The following is a 23,088-nucleotide window of genomic DNA, read 5'->3' as shown; positions in this document are numbered from 1 at the left end:
TGTTATTGAATCCCACATGCTAACCCGATCGAACATGACGGATTATAGAGAAAAGATAGGCCGACACCACCCACCTACCTTAGTGTCATCTGGATTTATAATTTTTTTTTTTGAGTTCATCAAGTTTTTCCAGGTCCAAATCAAACGTTTTAAGGCTTTGAAGCTTAATTTGGTGAGTATACCTTGGTCCGAATTGTGCTAGAAAAAAGTTGAAGCTAAACGTCGTGTTAAGCGAAGTAGCTGCGAGGCTGCCTGAAATTAGGCAGCAGCCTACAGCCTATTTCCGAAAGGGAGAAATCGGTGGCGCCTGTCAATCGCGACCTGATTCCCCAGCCCTTGCAGAAAGGGGAGGTGAAGGCGACGAAAACCCTCGCGCGCGGCTTTCTCCTCCCTTCGCCGACGCGATCGTCGCTGGCGGTCTCCTCTCCTCCTCCGCCGTCGACGACCGGATCCTCGACGGATTTAGCAAGGTTCATGTCTTCTTTATCTTCCCTCTCCGTCAATTCCTTTTTCTTTTTCTCTTTGCCTCGCCGAGGGGCCTGCGTACGTAGTCGATTTTGGTGCTCGGGGGGGGGGGGGGGGGGGTGGCGGGGGTTGCTTGTCCTCTGATTCTTGATGAGCGACGAATCGACGATGGGAGTTGGGGTTCCTAGAGCCCTTCGCCGCCGTTTGTGAGTTCTTGTTCTTGCCCTACGCGAGCTGGGCGCCTTCTGAGCAATAAACGCGGAAATTTCTCAGGTTCACTAGGTTTTCGATGCTCCGGCTCTGGGAATCATTGGAGTTAAGGCTTGCAAATTTGCAGTTAGCATGGCTGCATGCTTGGGTAAACAGGGATTCACGTTGTTCCCCAAACTGCTTGAGGTTTTCAAGCGGCATGATTTCGTGATGATGCTCCCATATGTGCTCTTCATTATTATAGGTTTTGATGTGTGAATTTGGTTAGTAGTCGGGGCACTCCTCGCCAGCCGGAGACCTAGGAGCTAATTAGGTCTATTGCAATCTTGCGACTCTTAGAGATGCGGAATCGAGAACAGAGCGTTGAGGAACTTTTCAGCGTGTTGTGTGTTCTTGCGGAAGTTGTAATGCCCTGCTTCAGTATTCTCTGACGAGTGGCTTTTTTGGGGTATAAGTTGCATACCAAAAGGTTCTTGTTAGGCTTGATGTCTCATCTTGTTAATTACGCCTGTACAAGGAACAAGGGTTTAGGGTATTGACTTGATTAATGGTTATTCCTTATTGTGTTCTAAAAGATCTTAACATGTTACTGATCTAGTTTAGCTAAGTTCCTTATTGGTTTATTCGCGTCTTATGAAGTGTGTCATCTTGGAACTTGTAGTGCACTCCCCTGCTCGATCTTCACTGTATATCTGCTATATGCTTGCAATTTACAACATAGCCTTAACATTATGAATGCTGAAGTGTGTTATCTTGGAACTTGTAATGCACTCCCCTATTCTTCATTGTATATCGGATATATGCTTGCAATTTACAACAGCCTTAACATTACAAATGCTTGAGTTTATGAACCTTTTTGAAAGCTATCCCTACATGAGTTGTTTCACTGAGTTATTTTTTTCTTGATTCTTCATTTCTTATGATCTTCTGCCTTTAGTTTGTTAACACCCCCCCCCCCAAAAAAAAAAAATGTGTGGCCTTTACTAGTCTGCAATTTGAAGATTTTTTTCCTGGTTTCTTCATTTTAAGTTTTTGCCTAGTACTTATTTCCAGAAATTCAGAACAAGGAGCTGATTTTAATAGCATCTTGGCCTTTATTATGATGTCTGCATAATTACCTATTTTTTCTTGTATTATATGCGTTAATTTGTTTTAAGCATGGAGCTTGGTAGCATTTGAACATAGTTATTTGCCGTTCAGTGTCTGCTTGTATTACTTTGTTTCAAATTGAGTCACAATCCTACATTACAAATTTCAGGAATTCTTCTGAGCAATTGGCATCCTAAAACTTTGGTGCTGTCAGACAGCTGTGACTTAGTGTTGGCGTATTGCAGAAACGTGGAGTTTGATTTCAGTCTACTCTTTGTTCACTGTTTCTGTGTCATCTGAAGTTCAACTTAGGTACCACCATTGATGATCTATTTTTTCTGCCGCAGCATTATGTATATATAGTTGGTTCGTTTGCTGCAAGTAACAGTTTGTGTTTTCTTAATGTTTCTCAGTGCTGCCTGAACTGCTGTGAAGCTAATCTTGATGGCATATCAGTTGCAACAAAAGCAAAACAAGGTGCTAAGAGATAAAGTTACCCGTGCAAGACTTCCCATGTTACGCGGTTACGCCACATCCTGGTAAGGTCCCTCATGATTCACGAACTTAATAACCAGACTAAGCTCAGAAACAAACTAATACTATCAAATAAATGCACTTCCGTGTAACACCAAGGAAAATTTGACATGTCTCATATTCACTCAATTGTTACAGATATGTACATGTCAAAAGATGTGAGGCTTCAAAAATGCCCCACCTCTACAAGTCTTAAGGCACCTGTGCCAGTCTTGCATCTTTTGTTAGGGCCGTTACTATAAACTGGCCTAGGCCTCTTAGGCTTGTTGAGAAATTTACATGATTTACATACATATCGCTTTGGCACCTGATCAAAATCACTGATACCAGCACATCTAGTGTGCTGCCACACATGACAAGAGTCACAAGACAGCATCCTCTCACCATCATCATCCGTGGCTCCACAAGAGCAATTGACTGTCCATTTGTCCACGCCTCTCTCCATCCGGTAAATTCCAACCCTGCGTTCACCCCCAGCACACTTGCCTTGGATGCGAACAGTCCCATTTGCTCCAAATAAGAGTTTGACTTGAGTTGACTCACTTGCTGTACCATAATCAAGAAGCTGGTTGGCTACAAAAGTCTGTAACATCAGATAGATGTCACGAGATGTCTTGGTTGCCTCCAACTTCAGATCAGCAACAGTTGCTGTTTGCGGAAGTGTTAGGAGCTCCGGTGGTATGGAAGGCGGATCCCCAACCTGGTCTAACAGCTCTATATGGCACCAAATGTGCAACATGGATGGGTTTTCTGGCAAGAAATCCTGTTCCAGATCATAATGCTTGGTGAATTGCTTGCAGTCCAAAAGGATCATGGCAGATCTCTTGGCATGCTCATAGTCTTTTTCCAGCTGGTAAGGATTCATTGTATGTGGGTAGAGGAGAACATCATGCAAGAACTTTATGTCACGGCGAAGATGGTCTTGGGTCGGCATGGATACATTGGGCCTCAAGTTGGTTTCATCCGTAAGCCTGCAAATAATTATTTAGAACTTTCATGTTGAAACAAGAACAAAAAAAATGCCAGTATCTTAATCACCCACCTGTACTCTAGTGTTTTTGTCTCACTGTTGCATCTCACTGCAACTGTCATTCCATCAATTGTTCTTGCAGCAAGGGTCTTGAGGCAGTAATCGACCAGCTGAGGTGAACCGACTGGATGGGATATGGCTGCCTTAAGGGTTCGCATCGCCACCCACCTTGTCCTATCAACAGCTCGAAGAACTTTTAGAGCAATGTCTGTAGCTCTCTTTATTTCCTCCTCATCCCATGTGTCTTGAACATGGGCATGTGATTGTTCTTTTTTATGCATTGACCCATAGTGGATATGCACCCTCTTGCTGGTGGCAAGCCCCAGCACATAGAGGAAAAGTTCACGAATTGTGGTTAGAGGGCGATTTGAAAGGGATTGGTAGAATGAAATGGTATCTTGTAGCTGGCTTCGAGGAGATCGGGAATGTGGGAAGAAGTGCGATAATGGAGTTGAGGAAAGGTTGTCTATAGCTTTAAAGTATTCTTCTGATGTGATTCCATAGCTCCCTTTGCTGAGTTTGAATCCCCATTGGCCATACCAAGAATGACCAGTGGCGACAGCATGTAACATACGGTAGTCCGTTCCATACTTCTTAGAGACATCCATCAACGAGACCTTTCTGCAATCAAGTTTTACATGTCAGTTCATACTTAATAGAGACCTTAGTGCAACTAAAATTAACAAGAAAACTAAATTGAGCTCAGGCGAAATTGCAATTTATAATGTAAATAGCATTGTATGATGCAATACAGTTCATACTTCATACCCAATTCTAGTCAGATGTGCAGCATATTCCAAACTAGCTGTTTTCATGATTCAGTGGAATTGCTTAGGTATCCTGGATCTGCATATAACATTGTTTTCTAATGTCCAAACTCCAGAATTTCTATCTAAAGGGCACCATTTTACTAGTGTTATCTTCCAAAGCAAGATGTTCCAGGTCATGTTATACTTTTTTTTTGTTCAGTTCTGTTGAATGCTGCTACAGCTGGTTTAAAGCAGCAGCCAAGAAAATAGTGCAGAAACTTTTCATGTTACAGTTAATTTATGTTCCGGTTTATGTGAAGCACCAAAGTCCAGTCTATTATATTCCATAACAAAAATTTACTGTTGCTGTGTTGCTAGTGCCAAAAACAGAGCACGCCAGGCAATCTTAACTTCTGCCACTGTCCATTTGTTTCATATCTTGAAAATAATTGGAGAAGCAAATTGAAATTTGTCAGATGCTCACAATTATAAAACACGATCAATGCAAGGTCATGAGAGGTTGTCAATCCCGATGTCATGCTGTGTGCTTAAAGGAAATAAATGAACCGAGTTGGCTTTACCTGACTCTGAGGTATCTGCAAAGCCGATCCCAGAAATCCATCAGTTGAATCCCTGTCAGAAGACTAGAACCACCCTCTCTGCCATTTATCTGGACAAGGTGGCCGAACCCATTGTCATGAACAATACCATGCAGCAAATGACGTGGATTATCTAACTGCCTATAATCCCAATCTTCTGGATCATCATAAGATATCCCATGGTTGCATGACGGGCACCTGATTTATGATGAATATGATCAGTACTAGCGAGCAATTGCGCCAGATGGAACGCTGCCTGCGCCTTGAGTTGCTTAAATGGAACAATTGCAAGTTACAGTACTACTTTCCAGTTGTTTGGGATTATTGACTACAATAGTTAGGTTTGAATTTATACTACAGGAGTAGTTGACTAGTAATAATAGAACAGAGAACTGATTAGCTTACCTCGTTTCAAACAATTGGGCCATAAGCCCACAGTGCTTGCAGGTTTTGTTGCCCTGTATGTCATATTCATTCCTGATTATGAAGTGGTACCTCCTCCCACAAACAGGGTGCCTGCTCCAGCCTATCAAGAAGAGTCAAGACAAACGCAACGACATTGAGATTCTTCGGCCATAACAATCACCAGCTCGTTCAATAGATTTTGTTTTTGGTTTGGCATCTGTGAAAAGAAATCGCAAACTTTCAGGTGAACCGGCCTAATCTTAATTGGCACAAGCTAGGCAGAGTATGCGTATGCAGAGTCAGGACTCCTATTCTTGATTTTTTTTTCCTTACTAGAAATCATAAACATCCATTCCTACAATCCTATGCCTTAGATTCACGCAAGAAAATCATATATGCACCCAAGAAGCAGACGGCAATCCACTAATGAAGGAGGAGGAGGAAAAAAGGCACGCCAAGGCCACGGAACGCACTAGTACTACTAATTCGGTAAGCTAAGAAGAGGTCGAGGCGGCCACGGCGGGGCAGAGCCCAGCACGCCGACTCACCGGCGACGGTGCAGTGCTCGCAGTAGACCCGGGCGGCCCCGGCCCTGGCCACGTCCTCCTCCACCACCTCCATCCCCAGGGCCGCCCCGCCCTCGTCCCCGGCGCGGAAGGCGACCCAGCACGCGCCGCCCACCGGCACCGCGCAGCGCGCAAGGAACGCCCGCACGCACTCCCGGAACGGACCCCGCGGCGGCGGCAGCCCCTCCCCCCCGCCGCCGCCGGCCGGGAACGCCCGCATGTCCAGCGGGCGCGGCCCCGCCGTCACCCGCGCCCGCTTCGGCGGCCGCGCCGTGATCACCGCCATCGCCGGCCCCGGATTCGGGTGGCTCGGTTGGTTGGTTAACTACTGGCCCGGCGTCAGATCCGATCGGCTCTGGAGCCCGGGAATCTGCGGCGGTTTGAAATCTGGGACGGGGCACGGGCAGGATTTGGGTGGATTTGGAAATTTTCGTTCGGATGGGTTCGCGCGCGCGCGGGAGCGGCGGGATTTCTGGCGGTTTCGGATCAGGACGGGGGAAAATCTGGGGGCGGTGGAGAGGTTTTATAGGCGGGGCGGAAGCGGGGTCGGTTCGGGGTGGGAGATGACGAGTCTGCCCCTGGTGGGGACCGCGTGGAGGCGGGAGTCTCGCGCGGACACGTCAGCCGGTTGCGGTGGGAAAGCGGGAAGAGGAGGGGGTTTGGACGGAAATTTTCTGGGAAGGTTCTAGGAGGTTGCCGCCTTTGTGCTTGTTTAATGTGGCCGCTGGGGGGAATGCGGGGTGGGCTGGGTGGGCTCGAATGGACTGTGGGATTGGACAGAAAGGCTGTATACCGAATTGTTGTTATTCTTCGCGTAGCTGGGCCAGGCCTACGGAATGATGGAAGTTCAGGCCCACGCGGCCGTGGTCAGACGAACTTTGCAACTCTTGGGCTTGGTTATGGTAGCACTGGAAACCTCTTACCCTTCTATATTATTATGATCCTCCGTTGAATTACGTCCGGAATATAGAGGAGACCTACCGAGACAATTACGACAGCCACTAACAAGGTGGCGTCGATGTGGTCTTTTTTCTTAATTCATACAAATAAATATTCCATTGCGTTGTTACAGGAGCCATATGACTACATTGATTAGCATATAAAAATATATATTATATACGTATTTTATAATAATATAGTATAAAAATATATATTATATACGTATTTTATAATAATATAGTATGTGTCGGTTCAGAATATCAGTTTTTTCTATTTTACTCGTCAAGTTTTAATTCTAAATAATTTCAGATCCTTGACGTACGGCCCAAATTCCAATTAAGATTCCAATTGATGAATTAAGAAATCATTGCTAATATGCTCGTACGTTACTACGAAAAGCTATATAAATATATTGATTAGCATATAAAAATATATATATATATATTATACATAATATGTACTTTATAATAACACAGTACGTGTCGGTTGAGGATTTCAATATTTTTCCTACTTTACTCTCTAAACCTAATTCTAAATATTTTCGGACCCTTAACTCAACATAGAATCTCCTGAATTCCGATTAGTATTCTGATTGACGGATCAAGAAATCATTGCTTACTTTAGTAACAGTAGAGATAGAGATAGAGATTAGACTAAAAAATCATAAAACCTTATCTCTATCTACCCCTTCACTGTTATAAAATAATATATATTAATAGTCTATGTTATTATTTTTCCTGTGGCATCTTAGGAATAATTTGTTGCGAGTAGATAGGTCTCCAGGAGTAAGCGCGGAAACTTTCTAGCCCATGAACATGGGGCCTGCAGGTACTTCTTAGGTCCACTGAGAGCTTGGCCCATTAAAATTGATTGGAGTCTGTCCGCTGGCCCCAGCCCATGGCACCTTGGCTGCCTTTAATGATCATAATTGGAAAATCATATCAATTTTGTTTGGCTGAAAAAATGATCTTGATTTCAAATCTTTGCCTAATATTCAAAGAAGTAGCTGACATCCTCAAAATTTTTGAGTTGCGAAGTATTCTGTTACATGCCACTAATACAAACACCTAAAGGTGAAATGCAAGGAGACATGATCTGTTTTGATTGGTCAAAAAGGTGGGAGGGAAAAGGGCCTACTGCTGGACTGTTGGGCCGTGTTGGGCTAGAAAGAGGAAACGGTTTGCCGCCATGTGTGCTGTGCAACCTTTCGATTTTTCTTTTCTTTTGCGGAAAACCTTTATTTTGTCCTTCAGTTGATGCAAATACCGAACATACTAGGGTCTACAGTCAACCTTTGCGTAGAATTTGTCGACCTGAGATCACTTAGTGTGTGCTGCTAGATACTCATGGATGCTTGGGAAACATTACAAGCAACTTGAAGCCCACAATATTCAAATAAAACACAAAAAAAAATCCAGAAAGCAGTGGAATTTCAAAAGTAAAGATCTAGTCACACGATTACTTGAACTTAGTAGTTCAGACTTCAGATGATGTGGTTTCAGTTCAACAACAGGGGATTGGATTTTCATTTTTTTGTTCCAATTAATTTCTTATTTTTCATTTGGATTTACTTGTCATTTGAAACTTTTAGATAGTTCTGGAATAATTTATGGATGCACTATAGAATGCCCATGTATCTCCCGCTTCCGGTTTATGGGCATTAGTTATTTTCAAGTCTCTTAAAGATCTTAATTAATTTCCTAGCCAAAGAAAATTGCAATTAATTATAGGTGGTTTTTCATTTCTTCTAGGTATTTCTAATTACTTAGTTTTTTATTACAATTTCTAATTACTTAGTACATCCCAAATTTGTGTTGTTACAAAAAAATTTGTACCAGGACGGCCCAAGGCCACCTTCTCATGATGGCATGGAAGCGATATCTTTTATCAATACTAGTTGGGCCATTAGTTGAATTCCGATAGTTGGGCAATGTCTATGGGTTCATCGTTCAAAAATGAGCTCCATTGTGGGTTTTGTCACAATTTTATGAAATTTGTGTATGTATGAAATCAATACAGCGTGCTGACTATAGTTTTCATCTTCAAGACAAACTCTTCTCTTTTTGCGAGGATTCAAGGCAATTATCTTGCAATGATACAACTTTCATATGTAAAGCACATCAATATACATAACAAAAAAAACTCAATAATCAAAGGCTGCAAAGCGCTTGGCTGTACATATCCTATGATCTCGCTTTTTTTAGATTAAGAAAATAAATCCAGTCTCAGCAAACGTGAACCGAGAGCTCACAACCGAAAAGAACCACACGACCCTGCAGCACTTAGGCTACTAAACATACTCAAAACTTGACACCAACAAAAGGAAACCAAAGTCTGAAAATAAAACACTAGCACTTGATTCTCCTCGGGAGGTTCCATCCTACCTTGTTGGAGAGATCTCCAAGCTTTGGCATCCCTTCTTCAAGCTGTTTCTCTCTTCCTGTTCAGATAGAATCGACCAACTCCTGATCCAAAACGTCCCCTAAGATAGCCTGCGCAAACGAGTTAGGTATCGATCTTTGAAAGACCACATCTTTCCTACACAATCACAACGCCAAGCACAGAGCAGCAGCAACAATTAACATTTTTCTTCTCAGTTTTAGAGAAAACCCCCTCCGCCAAGATAAAAAAAAAGATAGTGATACTACTTGGTGGTTGTATGATCTCGCTTATTCGACCAGAAGGATGACAGACAGATTCCATTCCCAAACTCAGCACGTTAGTAGTATCAGGACTGCATAGGAAAAGACTGAAAGCAGCAAACACAAAGAGATAGGTCAAAAGCTGCTAATCTTGGAGATGACTACTCGCGGAATAGTATCTCGTACCAGTGTCAGTCCAGGTGTTCTGACGCTGCACAAATAGAGCAAGCACAAGGTATCCATCTCGCTGCGTTCAGGCTTCCGGCACAAGCACAGCCGGGTGGCATGTGTCGACGTCCTGCCTGCTCTACATCGACCGGCGTCGTCTCCGGCCCCCCTTTGTACCGCAGATGAGCACGAAACGGAAAGTTCCTGGCCTCCGCGGCGCCCGCCGTTCTTTACGTCGCGTGCCGGCCGGCCGCACTCGCCGTCGGTGTCGATCCTCCGGTCTGAATCTGCTGATGACTGACGGGCGGTTCGTCTTCCTGGCCGGCCCTTTGTGTGCTGCTTTTGGTTCCTGTTGCTAACGAGTGAGTGCCATGGATTATTGATCCGGCCTGCTTTCTGATGCGTGGATATGGCTCATTGTCATGGAGCGAGTGTGATCCTTTCTTGCCAAGGGCACATCCAGGATTGGGTCGTGTAAGGAGTGATGAGAAATCGATTCGGTTAAGTTGTCGAAATGACTGTTTTTGAAAGGACAATTTTTAACTTGGATAGATCCTTGATCCACGATTAGACAAGCTAACTGCTAAAGCATGTCTTGTTTACCGGATTGTCTTTCATTCAGCAGAGCTTGAAACAGAGAAACTGAAAATGGTCTGAAGAAGTAAACCACAAGTTCAGGGAGATAGGCGAGACGATCACACAAGTTTCAGGAGCTTCTGGCGCAATTTTTTACAAGAACCTTAAATTCTGCAAAGATGTCATCGTTCGTCGTGGCATATGGAAACACGAACTAGTAAACAAGAAAATTTATGCGCAGTTCAGATCTATATGCACGTTTACACATAGACCTTGTTACTTCACCTCAACATACATGCAGAAGATTACTACTGCTGGAACCAGTAGTGTATATGCTCATAAGCCCTGTCCCTAGCTCCATGTGTCATAACAAAAGGAAATGGCTTCTAAATGTGCCGTCATGAACCTAGCATTCTGATTCTGAGAAAGCTTTATTTCAGGCAAAGAGAAGCAAGCAATATCTTGGGTGGCTAGCGGAGGGGACTGTACCTTCTTCAACCCACTAGGGATCTATCGAACCCAGATTTCTTTTTGTCTTTATGTGTTTTATTAATCGGACTATTTCTTTCAATAACAGGATATGTGCCCATTGACATCGAGGCACATGTGGTATCTTTTTTATATTAAAATCTGCGCGACCCCTCTAGTTATTTTGAAAAAAGAAGAGTATCTGAAGTTTATAAAATAGTAAATAACGAAGCTTAATTTGCCTAATTCCTTGAAGGACAGATATATACAATATAATCAAGCAAATATTAAAATAAAACTGAAACACTAGGATTTCTAGGCACAAATGCTACGGTCCTTGAGGTGCATGAGGCTCTTCACTTTGCGGGGAACCAACTATAGACTTGCTTTCTAGGGACATGAACGCACGGTCATCCCCGTGCTGCTGGCCACCAAGCGTTCCATGGTGTCCAATCACTGTGCCAGTGTTGTCCTGCCTGCCTTTACCAAGTTACTCATTCTGTCCATAGTTTTGGAGCCAAAGCAGCATATACTTGTGGCACTTCAACTCTACTTAATTATTTTACCAAAAAAATATTCTTTGTATCCAACTGCATGCGCCGCAACATTCTATTTTAGATGCTAGAACGAGCGACTGTAAGAGGAGATGTCTTGCGAAAGAAATAATATATATGCTAGTTTTTATGGTTATGAGTGAATGTGTAAGGGTAATATCTATTGGTCAGTGTTCATGAATCGAAACCATAGTTTGAGAAATGCAAACTCAACAAACCAAGCGACAACAAAAGCATCGAGCAACAAAGTGCGCGAGTTGAATTGATATACCCTATTAATTCTAGCCATTGCATGGCACAAGGAGATTGTTAGATAAGATATCTTGTATGAAAAAGCTACAATTTTCATATACTCGTTATTGATGATAACATATGTGTCTATTAGTCTGGATCCAACACGGCCCATATCCGACCAACATACATATCCGATCAACATATATGCGTTTAGTAGTCAAGATCAAAGCCAGCTTATATCCAATCGACATATGCCGATGTCCTTCCTGCCTTTAGCATGATACCCTTCATGAATAATATCGAGCACCAAGCATATGTACTCCATATATATGGAGTTCTTAACGAACTCATCGCTCATAGCGCTTGAACTTTGTTAGTTATTACACCACAAAAAGGTTATTCTAATTTCTAAACAACTGCTGCAGCAACATCAAATTTCTTTTCCTATGATACGCATGAGGGACTGTAAAAGAAGATATATATCAAGCACATCAACATTAAATGCATAAATTTATTTTCCGTATCTTTAGAATAGGCATATATTTCAAGTACCAGCTAATGTTAAGATATATAGCTCAGTAGAGAGTGGAACAAGTATAATTTTGAAGAGCACATACTAATATGCCAGCAGGGAATGGTCCTCTTATTCTTTACAATATAAATGTAACATTATAACTGTAGCTACTGCATGATGGAATGACCGTAAAGAAGATGACATACAGCGAAAAATCTTCGGTTACGGTACGTTCACTATTGAAGAGGTTATATGGAATGTAGCTACTAGTATCCAAGAACGCAATTCAATCTAATCATCTAGATGAAAGCCCATGGCTACTATAGCTGCTGTCCTTGTTCCTTGTCCGCTGGCTTTCTAACTAACTATGGTCCTGAGTTTAGTAGCATGGTACAACAAAAGGTAGCCTAGATGGGGGACAAGAAGGCGATTGATGTTATCACTCACCAAGCTTGCTTTCTTTGAAGCACCTTGTTGGAGCTACTGGTTTGAAAGACAGGTTTGGCATCCGGAGTGCAGCTTATTGGATCCATGGCTGCTTTCCAGCTCCCTATCCAGACAAAGGAAGCTAAGGCAAAGCAAGGCATAAAGACTGGCCTGTCTTTTAGGAAATAGAAACATCACACAAATTGTTAATCTGATATTCTCCCTGGCACATATCTAATGCAAGTCACTTTTATTATTGCTAGGATCGGGCTCAAAATTGTGATATTCTTGATGTGGAAAAGTATTAATTAATATTCTGCAAAGAGATTTGCTCGCCTTTTAGGGGCTGCTTGGTTTATGACAAAACATGTAATATTCCCTGGAAGAATTGTGTGCGTGTCACCAATTTCGTCCTTGCATTATCTTAGATTTGCCAGTCAATTCATGTTTGTAAACCTTCATACTTACGCATTACATCTGGTGCACATTCTATTATTCATAATGCTATGTACACGTGTTGATCTCGTATAACACTCCCTCACTACTGCAGAGACCCTCATCCATGCCAGTTAACTGGCACTGCGCAGCCTAGCACGGATGTCCATAATACTTTTTCTAGGTCTAGAGGCCAGATAAGTCGCACTCTTTTTTTGCACATGTACATCGTTGCTGCTAGTAACAGGGAGCTCGGTTTCTTTTAACCTTTGTTGCCTAAACCCATTAAGTTTCAACATTATTTGGGCATCTAGACAACTTCAAATAAAAAATTCAACGCTGTGTTGTAGATATCATCCAAACATATAAATTTTACATACAATTTGTCTTCATCCGAGTCCGTATGCAAAAATTACGAGTTTCCAAATACATACTGAAATTCAAATTACAAAGATAGGAAATTATCCATGCTTGCTCTTAATGAGAGCCAATACAGATAATTTGGAGGTGTCCGTGCCATTTTTTATTTGATTGGCACGGGTGAGGCGAGACGAATGAATGTTTTACTAGTAGTGCCGGCATCCATAGGATTTTGACGACTTTTCTATTGGAAGGACTATATATTCATAAATTGTTTTGAAACGGCAACAAGGCTGATATAGAAATTTATCGAAATCAGTTGCAAAATCAATCCTTAAGGGGTTTTCACAATAGTTATGCTCATAGCGTGGGAAGTTATGGTTGCGAACAAATGATATGGTTTTCAAAGGTTATGTTTAAGCGGCTTCAAGCATGATCATGGATGTAATTGAGGCATGCTGCTAGAATAATACGACGGGCATGGTGGATTTGTCGTTCTTCATCTCTCCAAATGGCTAGTTTCTTCTTGTATATTTAGTCATAGGGCGTTTCTTCCTTTTTCTTGCATTGTAATTTTCCTTTTATTTTGTTTGATGGCGGGTGCTTTCTGTAAATCTCTTGGCCCTTCTTAATGAAATGTCTGTCCAGTCAAGTTGTAGAAATTTTCTGAGAGAATCATGCTGAAAATATATATTTTCGAGGAGACATGGCATGGCATATACATTGTCACAAAACAAATATATTTGGCATGCGATTAGATAAGGAAAAGTTGGGAGTCATCAACCACATATGCTTGTCAATGCACATAATTAGATGCTCATTTGACAAAAAAGTGTGATCAAGACCGTTGTCTCTTCTTAGTTCTCTTTTGCAAAGGCTTTACGGAGCACGACCTGTTCCGAAAAGCGATCTTACTCTCTGTAAGAGCAAAGTAGATGGCTGAATAGCTTCTACTATTTCATCATGAAACCAACATGAGCACCAAGATGTCTTTGATACACAAGAAAAAAAATACAAACTTTATTCATCTCTTGGAATTGCATTAACCCCAAAGAAATTAGGCACCAAGATGTTTATTAGTGGTAGTCCGTAGACCGAACTAATTCAGTGATCCGCTTTAATTTTATGATAAATCATTTGCATTTACATATATAGCTACATACCATATATTTTCTCCTCCCAAGCAAGGAGACTAGGTTCAGCTATCCAAAGGTACTACTCCATCCCTGCAGGAGTTGAATTTACAGAACTACCCTTAAAACTTGGCCTGCTAGCCAATATTAATTTCAGTTACCTACCACCTTTTTTGATTAATTTAACTCATACTCATATATATATATATCTTCCCAAATGCAAAGCAAAACCATAAAAGCAACAAAATAAGAAGAAATAAGAAAGGTTAACTACACTTAGCACTAGGTTAATTGATTAATTGGCTGATATGCCCGACATTTCCTTTTCAGGGACCCATGTTAATGATCTCAGCACTCGGAGGTGTCCTTCTGGTCATCCTGCTCACCGCCGCTCCGAACTCCGGCGACCTGCACCGTCTCTACGCTCTTGGAGTACCACCTCGCCCAGAAGAGGTAGTTGAAGAAGTTGAGGATGCTGAGCCCGGCGAGGAGCCAGTAGAAGAGGTCGAGCCTGTCCCTGTTGAGGTCGTTGTTGGCAAGCCAGCCGCCGTCGCCGCCGGCGCCGGCGGTGCTGGTGACCCTGTTGACGAGCGACACGAGCACGGAGCTGAGGTAGAAGCCGAAGGAGTAGGAGCAGTAGGTCATGGAGGTGAGGAAGGCCTGCATGCCGGCGAGCGACTGCTTGTAGAAGAACTCGATGAGCCCCACGGCGGTGAACATCTCGGAGAGCCCGAACACGAGGAACTGCGGCGCGATCCAGAAAATGGACAGGAGCCGGCCGCCGTCGGCCGCGGCGTGGCGGCGCCGGGCCTCGACGAGCGCGGCTGCGACCATGGAGAAGGTGACGGCGAAGAGACCCACGCCGATGCGCTGGAGCGGCGTGATCCCCGTGGCGACGCCCGTGAGGCGGCGCATGGCGGGCACGAAGGCGGCCTCGTAGGCCGGGACCAGCGCGACGAGCATGAGGTAGGGGATCGCCTGCAGCGAGGCCGGCGGGACGTGGAAGGAGGCGGCGAGGCGGGTGTCCATGGCGCTGCCCTGCTGCACGGAGAAGGTCTGCAGCTGCGCCAGGATGGTGTTGAAGACGATGGTGCACGCGAAGATGGGGACCACGCACAGCAGCACCTTCACCTGCTCCACCTCCGCCGGCGTGCACAGGCGCCACGGGCTCTCCTTCCCCGCCGACGACGCCCCGCCGCCGGGGCCGTCCTGCGCCTTCACGCATGCCTTGTCCAAGAACCTGATTTGCAGACGAAGAATAATTTGAGACAACTTAGCAAATTGAACCTCTCATTGGAAAAAGTTTGATGCTGCTTTGTTGCATGCTGCATGATCTTGCCATGATCGTTCTAGCCCTTTTTCTCTTATGCATAAACTGCCTATATATTGACCACATCTTACACACATCGAAAGTTTTTCTTTTCTTTTTCTTGCAAAAGGATAGAACTTGAAGTGTGTTCCACACCTGAACTTGTTGATGTGGCGAATGTTTGTAGGGTTAACCGACATCTCATGGGCGCTAACGCTTGCGATGGCCTGCACGGTGGCGGTCGACGGGCACACCTGCTTCCTCTTGGTCACAGCAGCGACAAACACCTACAGAAAGTTCCATTCCGGCCAGGACCATGAGCTCAAAGCAAAGGAGATCGGCTACCAGCAATGTGCAAATCAGTGTCGTAAACACTGCTCAAATTGGTCATGGTTCATGTCATCTGGTCCAACCGCATGTTACACGCCCCCACTACGCATGATTGTAACAGAATCGGCCTCCAGCTATGTGTTTAACAATCACACAGAGCACAGGCACCTTCTTCCAACAGCTAGTGTGTGTAGTTGTTGTTGACCCACCCAGGGGAAAGCTGAGCCACTAGCCCTTGTCAACTTGTCCCACAGGTAAATAAAAGTAGAGAGAGAGGCCAATGCTAGTGCACAAATCATGCATGGAGTCATCAGTAAAATTACTTACTCTAGCACACAATCAATTTTAATGTAAGGGAAAAAGTCTGCAAATACCCCCACTATACCCGTGTCATCGAACAGGTAGAGGTTCAGTCTTTCAATCTGTAACAAATTTTACTAAAATTGCAAATACCCACAAAAACTTGTGTGTTGTCTGAACAAGTCTTCAAGGTTTTCAAGCTGTAACTAATTTACTAATTTTACCTTACAATGCCATACGTATTTTTTTTACACGAACCGATATTGTACGGGTAGATCCTAGGATTTTATTTTATTTTTCATATATAAGAGTAATGTATAATATTATTATTTAGCTGACATTCTTTGTGTTGTAAAAGAGAATAAATCAGGCTTGGAAGTCATAACCTCCACCTCCACCTCCACCGCTACTGCTCAACTCCTGTTCCTGATAAGTGATCCTGTGGCTTTTGGATCAGAAAAGCCTTGCCGATTAAACAACACCGGCGGCCATCAGCTTTGCTCCTAAAGCAGAGCATATCTGGACTCCTACTTTCTTCATAAGGAATCATGATACGTATGGTCAAACTTTTCCCTTTTCAAGTGCTGGATATACACCTGCCTGATCATCCAACCATATGTACTACGCCTTTTGATTTACCGATCTGCTAGTGCGCGTCTCTTGTTGTATCATTGGATCTCGCGTATTGTATGTGTGTAGATAGTGCGTATACGTGGAGCTAGGCCCGACGGCGACTATATGTTCGTAGATAGTGACAATCAGTGTTAGCCTAAACGGTAAACGTTAAATAGTCGATCACCTACCGATTATCAATTTGTTCGGACTAAACGGTCAGGGGTAAACGGCTGATTAAACGGACACGACTGGCCATTGTGTAGTGTTTGCACGGGCTAAACGGCCGTGTAGGTAAATAGTGATGACAATATCCGCACGATTGTGTCGTCTTAAACCTATGATCGAGTTTGCGCTTGTGGTATCTTAAGTTGTGGGTTTTTTCTCAATCTACATATGGCAATATGCGCTTCGGCTCCATATATTCTTTAAAAATATGTGGTCGTGCTACCTACCATTTATTGATTTTGCATTAGGCGCGAGAGTATATTCCTAACTAAATGCACGGATCTCATGACGAAATCAGCGGTCGTCGGTAATGGGAGGATGTTCACTTAGCTAGAGTATTATTGGATCTATATATAATACTCCTATGCAGCTAATGCATACACGTGTGTATATAACTAGGTCATGGATTTTGTCTTAGGCATGGCACTGGGCCTATATATAGCATAGTTGGTTATGGGTTTTCTTTATCAGATCTTGTTAAACCATGCATGCTTCAACACTTAACATATTCCTCCTACGTGGTGGATGTCCTCTCCCCATGCTAGTATAGTATGCTACTACCTACCGTTTTTTGGTTTCTTTTTTTTTTGGTTGAGGTCTAGATACGATGGTGCGCATGTTGGACATACCTTAGCTATGGGAGTGAAGATGCTGCCCTGGGGCGGCTTGTTGCGGTAGAAGGCGACGCCGGCGACGAGGCTGACCAGGCCGATGGCCATGGCGGCGGCGGAGACCCCGAACCCGACGTCCATCCCGGAGCGCGTCTGCACCCAGACGAGCACGGTGAGCGCCACCAGCTCGCCCACGCAGAAGCTGAAGTAGGCCGCGTTGAAGTAGGTCGACAGCCGCCGGGCGTCGCCGCCGCCGCCCCGCCGGAACTGGTCCGCTCCGTGCGCGATGATGTTGGGCTTGAGGCACCCGCTGCCCACCGCCACCAGGTACAGCGCCGCGAAGAAGATGCCCGCCTTCACCCCGCCGGCCTCCTCGCACGCCGCCGCCGCCGCCATCATGTCGCACGGCGGCGGCCGCAGCTGCGGCAGGTGCGCCTGCACCGCCAGCAGTATGAACCCCTGCCAGAGATCAAAAGCAAAGATCGTTGGTGAGAAAGTAGTTCGTTGGTGCATCGTACCGCAGCATTCGCTGTTGCCATTGCCCGGCCCTGATGCACTGAACCCCAGCAAAGATTGATCGCGCAGGGGAGAAAAGTGGATTGGCGTTTCGGGCGCGCACTGAGGGCGCACTAGCTAGACGGTTGCCATTGGGGGTGATGATTTGTTCCTGTCCTTTCGTTCGCCTTTACTTACTTGCCTAGACGGTTCACAACGCTGCTCTGTCTCTTCTCACTCACAAAACTGGCTACTATTGTGCCTATCATTTCGTCTTGTTTCAGGCCGGTAAAGTTGCAAACTCGATCACCTTTTGTTCATTGAATTAATGTTTAATTTCTGCATCTTTCTGTGGTACCACTAGTTTAATTGTCGAAAAAGAACAGTAACCAGGAAAGAGTTGAAGTTAAACTATACATGATCCTATTCATGATGAGGCGCTCTTGCACAGAAACAAACAAGAATGCAATCAAGTTTTTTCTAAAGAGGCCCCAGGTGGCATCTTTATTTTCTTAACTTCATTTTAGATATGATCATGGAGTAGAAAAATCATTGAAGGGATTAATTGTTCAGGTTGGCCGGTGTGGTTGCGCTTACGGAGAGCTCGACGAATCCAAAGATGAGCATGGTCCAGAAGCTGCCGAGGTAGGAGTCGGAGAGGAAGCCGCCGAGGAGGGAGAGGAGGAAGACAGTGCCGATGAAGTTGGTGACGATGTTGGCCGCCTGCGACAGCGGGAAGTGCATCTCCCCGAACACGTACGTGATCAGGTTGTTCCCCACCGCCGCAATCGCCATCATCTCGAAGGCCTGGATGCCTGCAGCAGGCATACACTTGATCAACAAAACCAGGAACCCAAGAACAAGGAAGAACAGAGCAAACCAGACAGTTGCAAGCAAAGATGTAGCTCTGAACCAAGATAGAAGAAGGGAGAGGTCCCACACGAACCTAGGACGAAGACGGCGGCTTTCATGCCGCCATGCTTCCGGTGGTCGCATGGCCTGCCTCTCCAGTCAACAGAGACCTCAGAGGCAGCAGCAGCCATGGAGTCCCCTTTGGAACCTTTCCTGGACTCGATATCCATCGTTCACCTTATTGTACTCGAGTTTGCAGCTTGCACTAGTGCACACCACTCCCTCCTACAGTGCTCTCTGCTCCCTGGCTTCCAGTGTCTCCTCTCTCTGCCCCCCTACTCTGCTCTTGTGATACTACAAGTCTATATGGTTACAGACCTTCTTGGTACCCTTACAAGCTAGAGCACACTATGGAGCTAGTGTGTTGTGTTGCGCTCAACCTTGTAGGAGTTGAGTGCCTTGGTAAATTTCAGGGCAACTGGGCCGGTTATTTATAAGGCCCCCTGGGTGGGGGAGCCAATTATCATGGCATAGTGTTTAACTACTGTTTACCCAAGGGAATGCGAAAAACATCGATAAATATATTGAAAACATCTTAATCAATCTTGCCCTCTCACTGATGAGGAACTGACTTGATGAGCAATCTGATGTAAAATGTCGAAAAAAGAGGGATAAGATGGAGGACGCATTATCCTCGTTACTACCTTGGATCTGGTTCACTTTTATTTTGGATATGGACATAGTATGCACTCTATTGGGCATAGATTTCACTTTTATAATAAATATTAGCGAGCAAAAACTTCCATGCCAAAGAAGTATTTTTTGGAGATGAAGGTTACTATCGCTCCATTTTGACAAATCTGAATGCTTTGATGTGTAATAGCATTACAAGTTGATAGCATATTGTTCTTGGATGGCAACTTTTCTGGAGCGGAGGTAATCTCCACATAGTGAAGTGATATACTACCACATGCCATCTCTTATCTGATAAGAGAGCATCTTCCTTTTTTTTTATGTCCTTTCAGAATTTTGATCCAGACAGCTGGAGATAAATGTGAGGCTTCAGGCTTGTGATTCTGATTGTGATTGACTGTTGCCATTTACAAAGGTGAACCTCTTCACCCGTTTTAGTTTCGTAGCATATATAATTGTTACATTTTTTAAGCATATATAATTGTTACATTTTTGAAGCATTTATCTTGTGCTTCCTCACCGCATTAGATCCTTTAAGCATCGGAACTTTCCTTTATTAGAGTTATACATTTACAAGTATAGATGACTAAAACGAGATCTTTACCGGAACAGTGCTAATCAAATGTTACATCTGTATGTGGTGAGGGGAAGGCTGAATGGAATTGGTTGTGGTGAGCAGTTGCTCTCCATGCAGGTCTCTGTTAAAGGGTCAGATTTTGTTTGTGCTTTGGGGGAGTGCATTGGCAGAGGCATGGGCCTTAAACCAACACTGGCCATACGCACAACTTTCCAATGGGAAGTGGACACCTCTAACTAAAATCTATTCCGGCCTAGCCATGCTCAATAATGCAGCATTTCCCACTGATGCTGGACAAAACAGTACACCACATATATTCTCCTTAAGCTAGCTAGCAGTGGCTAATCCAATGGCATCTGTGCTTTGCTGACACAAGTGGTATAGGACCTGGGAAGCAGAAAGCTTGGGCTACACTTGCCTCTTGTAGCTTGGTACCACCGCATCAGCGGTTAATCTCCATAATTTATCTCTCGAAGATACGACGGAACATTTAAATATTCCCGACATAAATGGATAGGATATTCAGAATGTATCTATATTGGGCAAATGTAGCTGTCGGATGCGTGCATGATCTCCGATCCGCTCCCCTGCATTTTTTTGTATGATTTGAAGATTTGCTATCCATCATGATGATGACTGGATATAGTGTTGAAGGACTACTGTTCTTGATAACATTTAGAGATTAGTAAGCTCATTTGATTCGAAAACATAACTAAAAACTCCCAAGGTATTTAAACCACACATCACGCATGAGTACTAAACTGCTCTAATGCTAGTGGTGTACAATAATATCTCTTAGTTCTTTTGGATCTGTGCTCTTAATTAGACCAGTGTCTGAAATAACAAGTAAAGCTAATTGTAAATCTATATATTAAAAAAAGATTGTGCTAAGTTGTGAAGTATTGTGGTGGCTTTGCTGGGGTTGACATGTTGCTCTCAAATAAGCAACCTTTATCAGTGATTGCAAGTATTAATTAGTAGCATGTTGAGTTCTTTGGGTGTCTGCTTTGGCGATTGTCTGATGATGCATTGTATCTCCAGATTGTTCAGGATCCGAACAATAGATCTTGATTAGGGCACCCATGCAATTGGCAGCCTGCATTTGGATTCATGTGGATGACATGGTCAGCATTTGCCATTTACCACTGCATGCGCAAAATAACATTAATGTACTAGCCACTTGTCGGTGCGAAATGGTTATAATCAATATTAGTACTAGCCAATTGTTCCGAGCTCATCAGAATCGCAACCATTAGTTCTCTCTCGCTGTCTCTGAAGAAAGATCTTGCATGAATAGAATATGTTACTCAACTATTTACTTGTTAAAGCTAACAGCTAAATTCAGTGAGGGTACTGATCGGTACCATATATTAGAATATCCTGTAGTGAACTCAGCTAGTGATCCTGCTTGCTGCAGATCAGAGTTGCCTTAGCCTATACCGCATTTGCATGATATGCACATAGCTTTCTACCTGCTAGCAGGAGCAACAAATGGGAGATGATCTGTCCTCCAATCTCACTGCAAGTCAACTTGCAAGATGGATCACAATCTGTAGCTTGATTGTCATACACATATGCCAAGAATTTGACACGGTTGTCTAGTTTATGTCCACAAAAGCAGCAAGCCTTTACACCAGCATGATTATGCCAGTGACAGATTATATTCGAGGAAACTTCATGTAAAGTTTGTTTTGTCTCCCGGCCCTCCTCCGAGTCACAAGCTGGGTCAGGTTCAACTAACATCACTAGGTGTGATGTGCAAGGTGTCCACGTACAATGGCTGTTCCTGAATTTCATCTATACTTGTTTTGAGAAACTAGAAAACTCGGTCACATGGGAAAACCACATCCTAAAAGTTGAATTGAAAATCCACCTATCAGCTCCTTTTAGACAATGAAAGTACAACCCAGCCAGGTTCTGCACTAGCAAGACATGGAAAATGCACAAAATGCTAGGGACTGCACATGAGCGTATTTCGTGTGAAAAGTTGGGTGTCTTTAGAATTGCTGAAATACCGTGACCTGTGAACTGTAAAAGGCCATGCTCCGAGGTGGTCCGCTAGCCTAAAAAAATTACTTGACTATTTTCTGGTGCCATACTGCTGCTTTCGTAGAAAGTAGTAGTATCCTGGAGGATGTTTATAGCTTACAAAAGATTTTTACGGTTCAAAAATGAAATGACGATCTTTTAACCGGTCAAGATGAGTGTTTGTGTGGTACTGATGCATTGAGGTGCAGATAAGGATCTAACATGTTTTGGTCATGGGAGAAAGTCATATATAATCAGTTCTGTTTTAGCAAACACATCTATCTTCCATATTTTATTACTTTACCTTAAGAAGATATCCACTCTTGTTACTTATTGATGTTCCACTAATGGTTGGTAGATCATGATAACTTTGTATCTTAACTAATTCTAATAAGCGACTCTAAGGAGTATGTTTGCTTGAGAGAGATGTGTTTTGCCTAAAAATTAAATATTAAAAAGATGCATGGGCAGACAAGGAGAGAACCATGCATAGGCAGACAACTAAGCATGTGTAATCACACCAGAAACAGCTAATTTTATAGCTGTAAACGCGCACAAATCACGCTCTCATTGTCCACCAAGTACATGTATGCACACGAGGCCTTATCTATAAGCACGTATAGTCCAAAGTCTAAAGGCTGCACGATAGTGTGGTCTTTTTGACACACTCATGTCCAAGTGCACCACACACTTTCATGAGCTTGTGTTGGTGGTCAAATAATTTGTTTGTTGTGTGCTTGTGATCATGTGTGTGGCCAAAAATAGGCTTCAAGTGGACACGGTTGCTTGATACTTCAGGAAATGTTTTGAGAGCAGCTACAGCTAGCCAGCTAGCCGATACCACTACATGGCCAGTGGATCCTTGCCTCTCCTACTAACTGCAAATACCAAACATGTATTGATGCCACTCTCAAATTCGCATGGTAAAATTTTAGAAATATAACAATTACTACACAT

The 23,088-nt window shown here is 43.7% G+C and overlaps 2 protein-coding genes and 1 long non-coding RNA gene across 6 annotated transcripts; 1 reads left to right on the top strand and 2 right to left on the bottom strand.

Annotated features, from left to right (window-relative positions):
• Positions 1-288: 288 nt before the first annotated feature.
• On the top strand, positions 289-3,719 carry LOC112903175. Its single transcript, XR_003230747.1, has 4 exons — positions 289-470; positions 1,934-2,076; positions 2,178-2,303; positions 3,411-3,719. It is a non-coding gene; the product is annotated as an uncharacterized LOC112903175 (long non-coding RNA).
• Positions 2,388-6,753, bottom strand: LOC112903173 (PHD finger protein At1g33420-like). Of its 3 annotated transcripts, none has more exons than XM_025972393.1 (5): positions 5,630-6,753; positions 5,082-5,202; positions 4,659-4,874; positions 3,341-3,949; positions 2,388-3,269 (listed from the first exon to the last, which is right to left on the bottom strand). In XM_025972393.1, exons 1-5 carry the CDS (start codon positions 5,931-5,933, stop codon positions 2,465-2,467), a joined length of 2,055 nt encoding a protein of 684 aa, XP_025828178.1. In that variant the 5' UTR covers positions 5,934-6,753; the 3' UTR covers positions 2,388-2,464. The 3 variants fall into 3 exon arrangements, with proteins under 3 accessions (XP_025828178.1, XP_025828179.1, XP_025828180.1); XM_025972394.1 differs by having other exon boundaries at positions 5,082-5,298; positions 5,630-5,770; XM_025972395.1 differs by having other exon boundaries at positions 5,082-5,298; positions 5,555-5,666.
• A 7,306-nt stretch (positions 6,754-14,059) lies between these two features.
• LOC112903036 (protein NRT1/ PTR FAMILY 4.4-like) lies at positions 14,060-19,423 on the bottom strand. Of its 2 annotated transcripts, XM_025972240.1 has the most exons (5): positions 18,928-19,416; positions 18,579-18,796; positions 17,505-17,945; positions 15,562-15,692; positions 14,060-15,336 (listed from the first exon to the last, which is right to left on the bottom strand). In XM_025972240.1, exons 1-5 carry the CDS (start codon positions 19,061-19,063, stop codon positions 14,445-14,447), a joined length of 1,818 nt encoding a protein of 605 aa, XP_025828025.1. In that variant the 5' UTR covers positions 19,064-19,416; the 3' UTR covers positions 14,060-14,444. The 2 variants fall into 2 exon arrangements, with proteins under 2 accessions (XP_025828025.1, XP_025828026.1); XM_025972241.1 differs by lacking the exon at positions 15,562-15,692 and having other exon boundaries at positions 18,928-19,423.
• Positions 19,424-23,088: the final 3,665 nt, after the last annotated feature.

This window comes from Panicum hallii, chromosome 8 (genome assembly GCF_002211085.1).
Source record: "Panicum hallii strain FIL2 chromosome 8, PHallii_v3.1, whole genome shotgun sequence".
NCBI classification, from domain to species: domain Eukaryota; kingdom Viridiplantae; phylum Streptophyta; class Magnoliopsida; order Poales; family Poaceae; genus Panicum; species Panicum hallii.
Note: the sequence above shows the minus strand (reverse complement) of the source record. Positions and strands in the feature narration are given on the sequence as shown.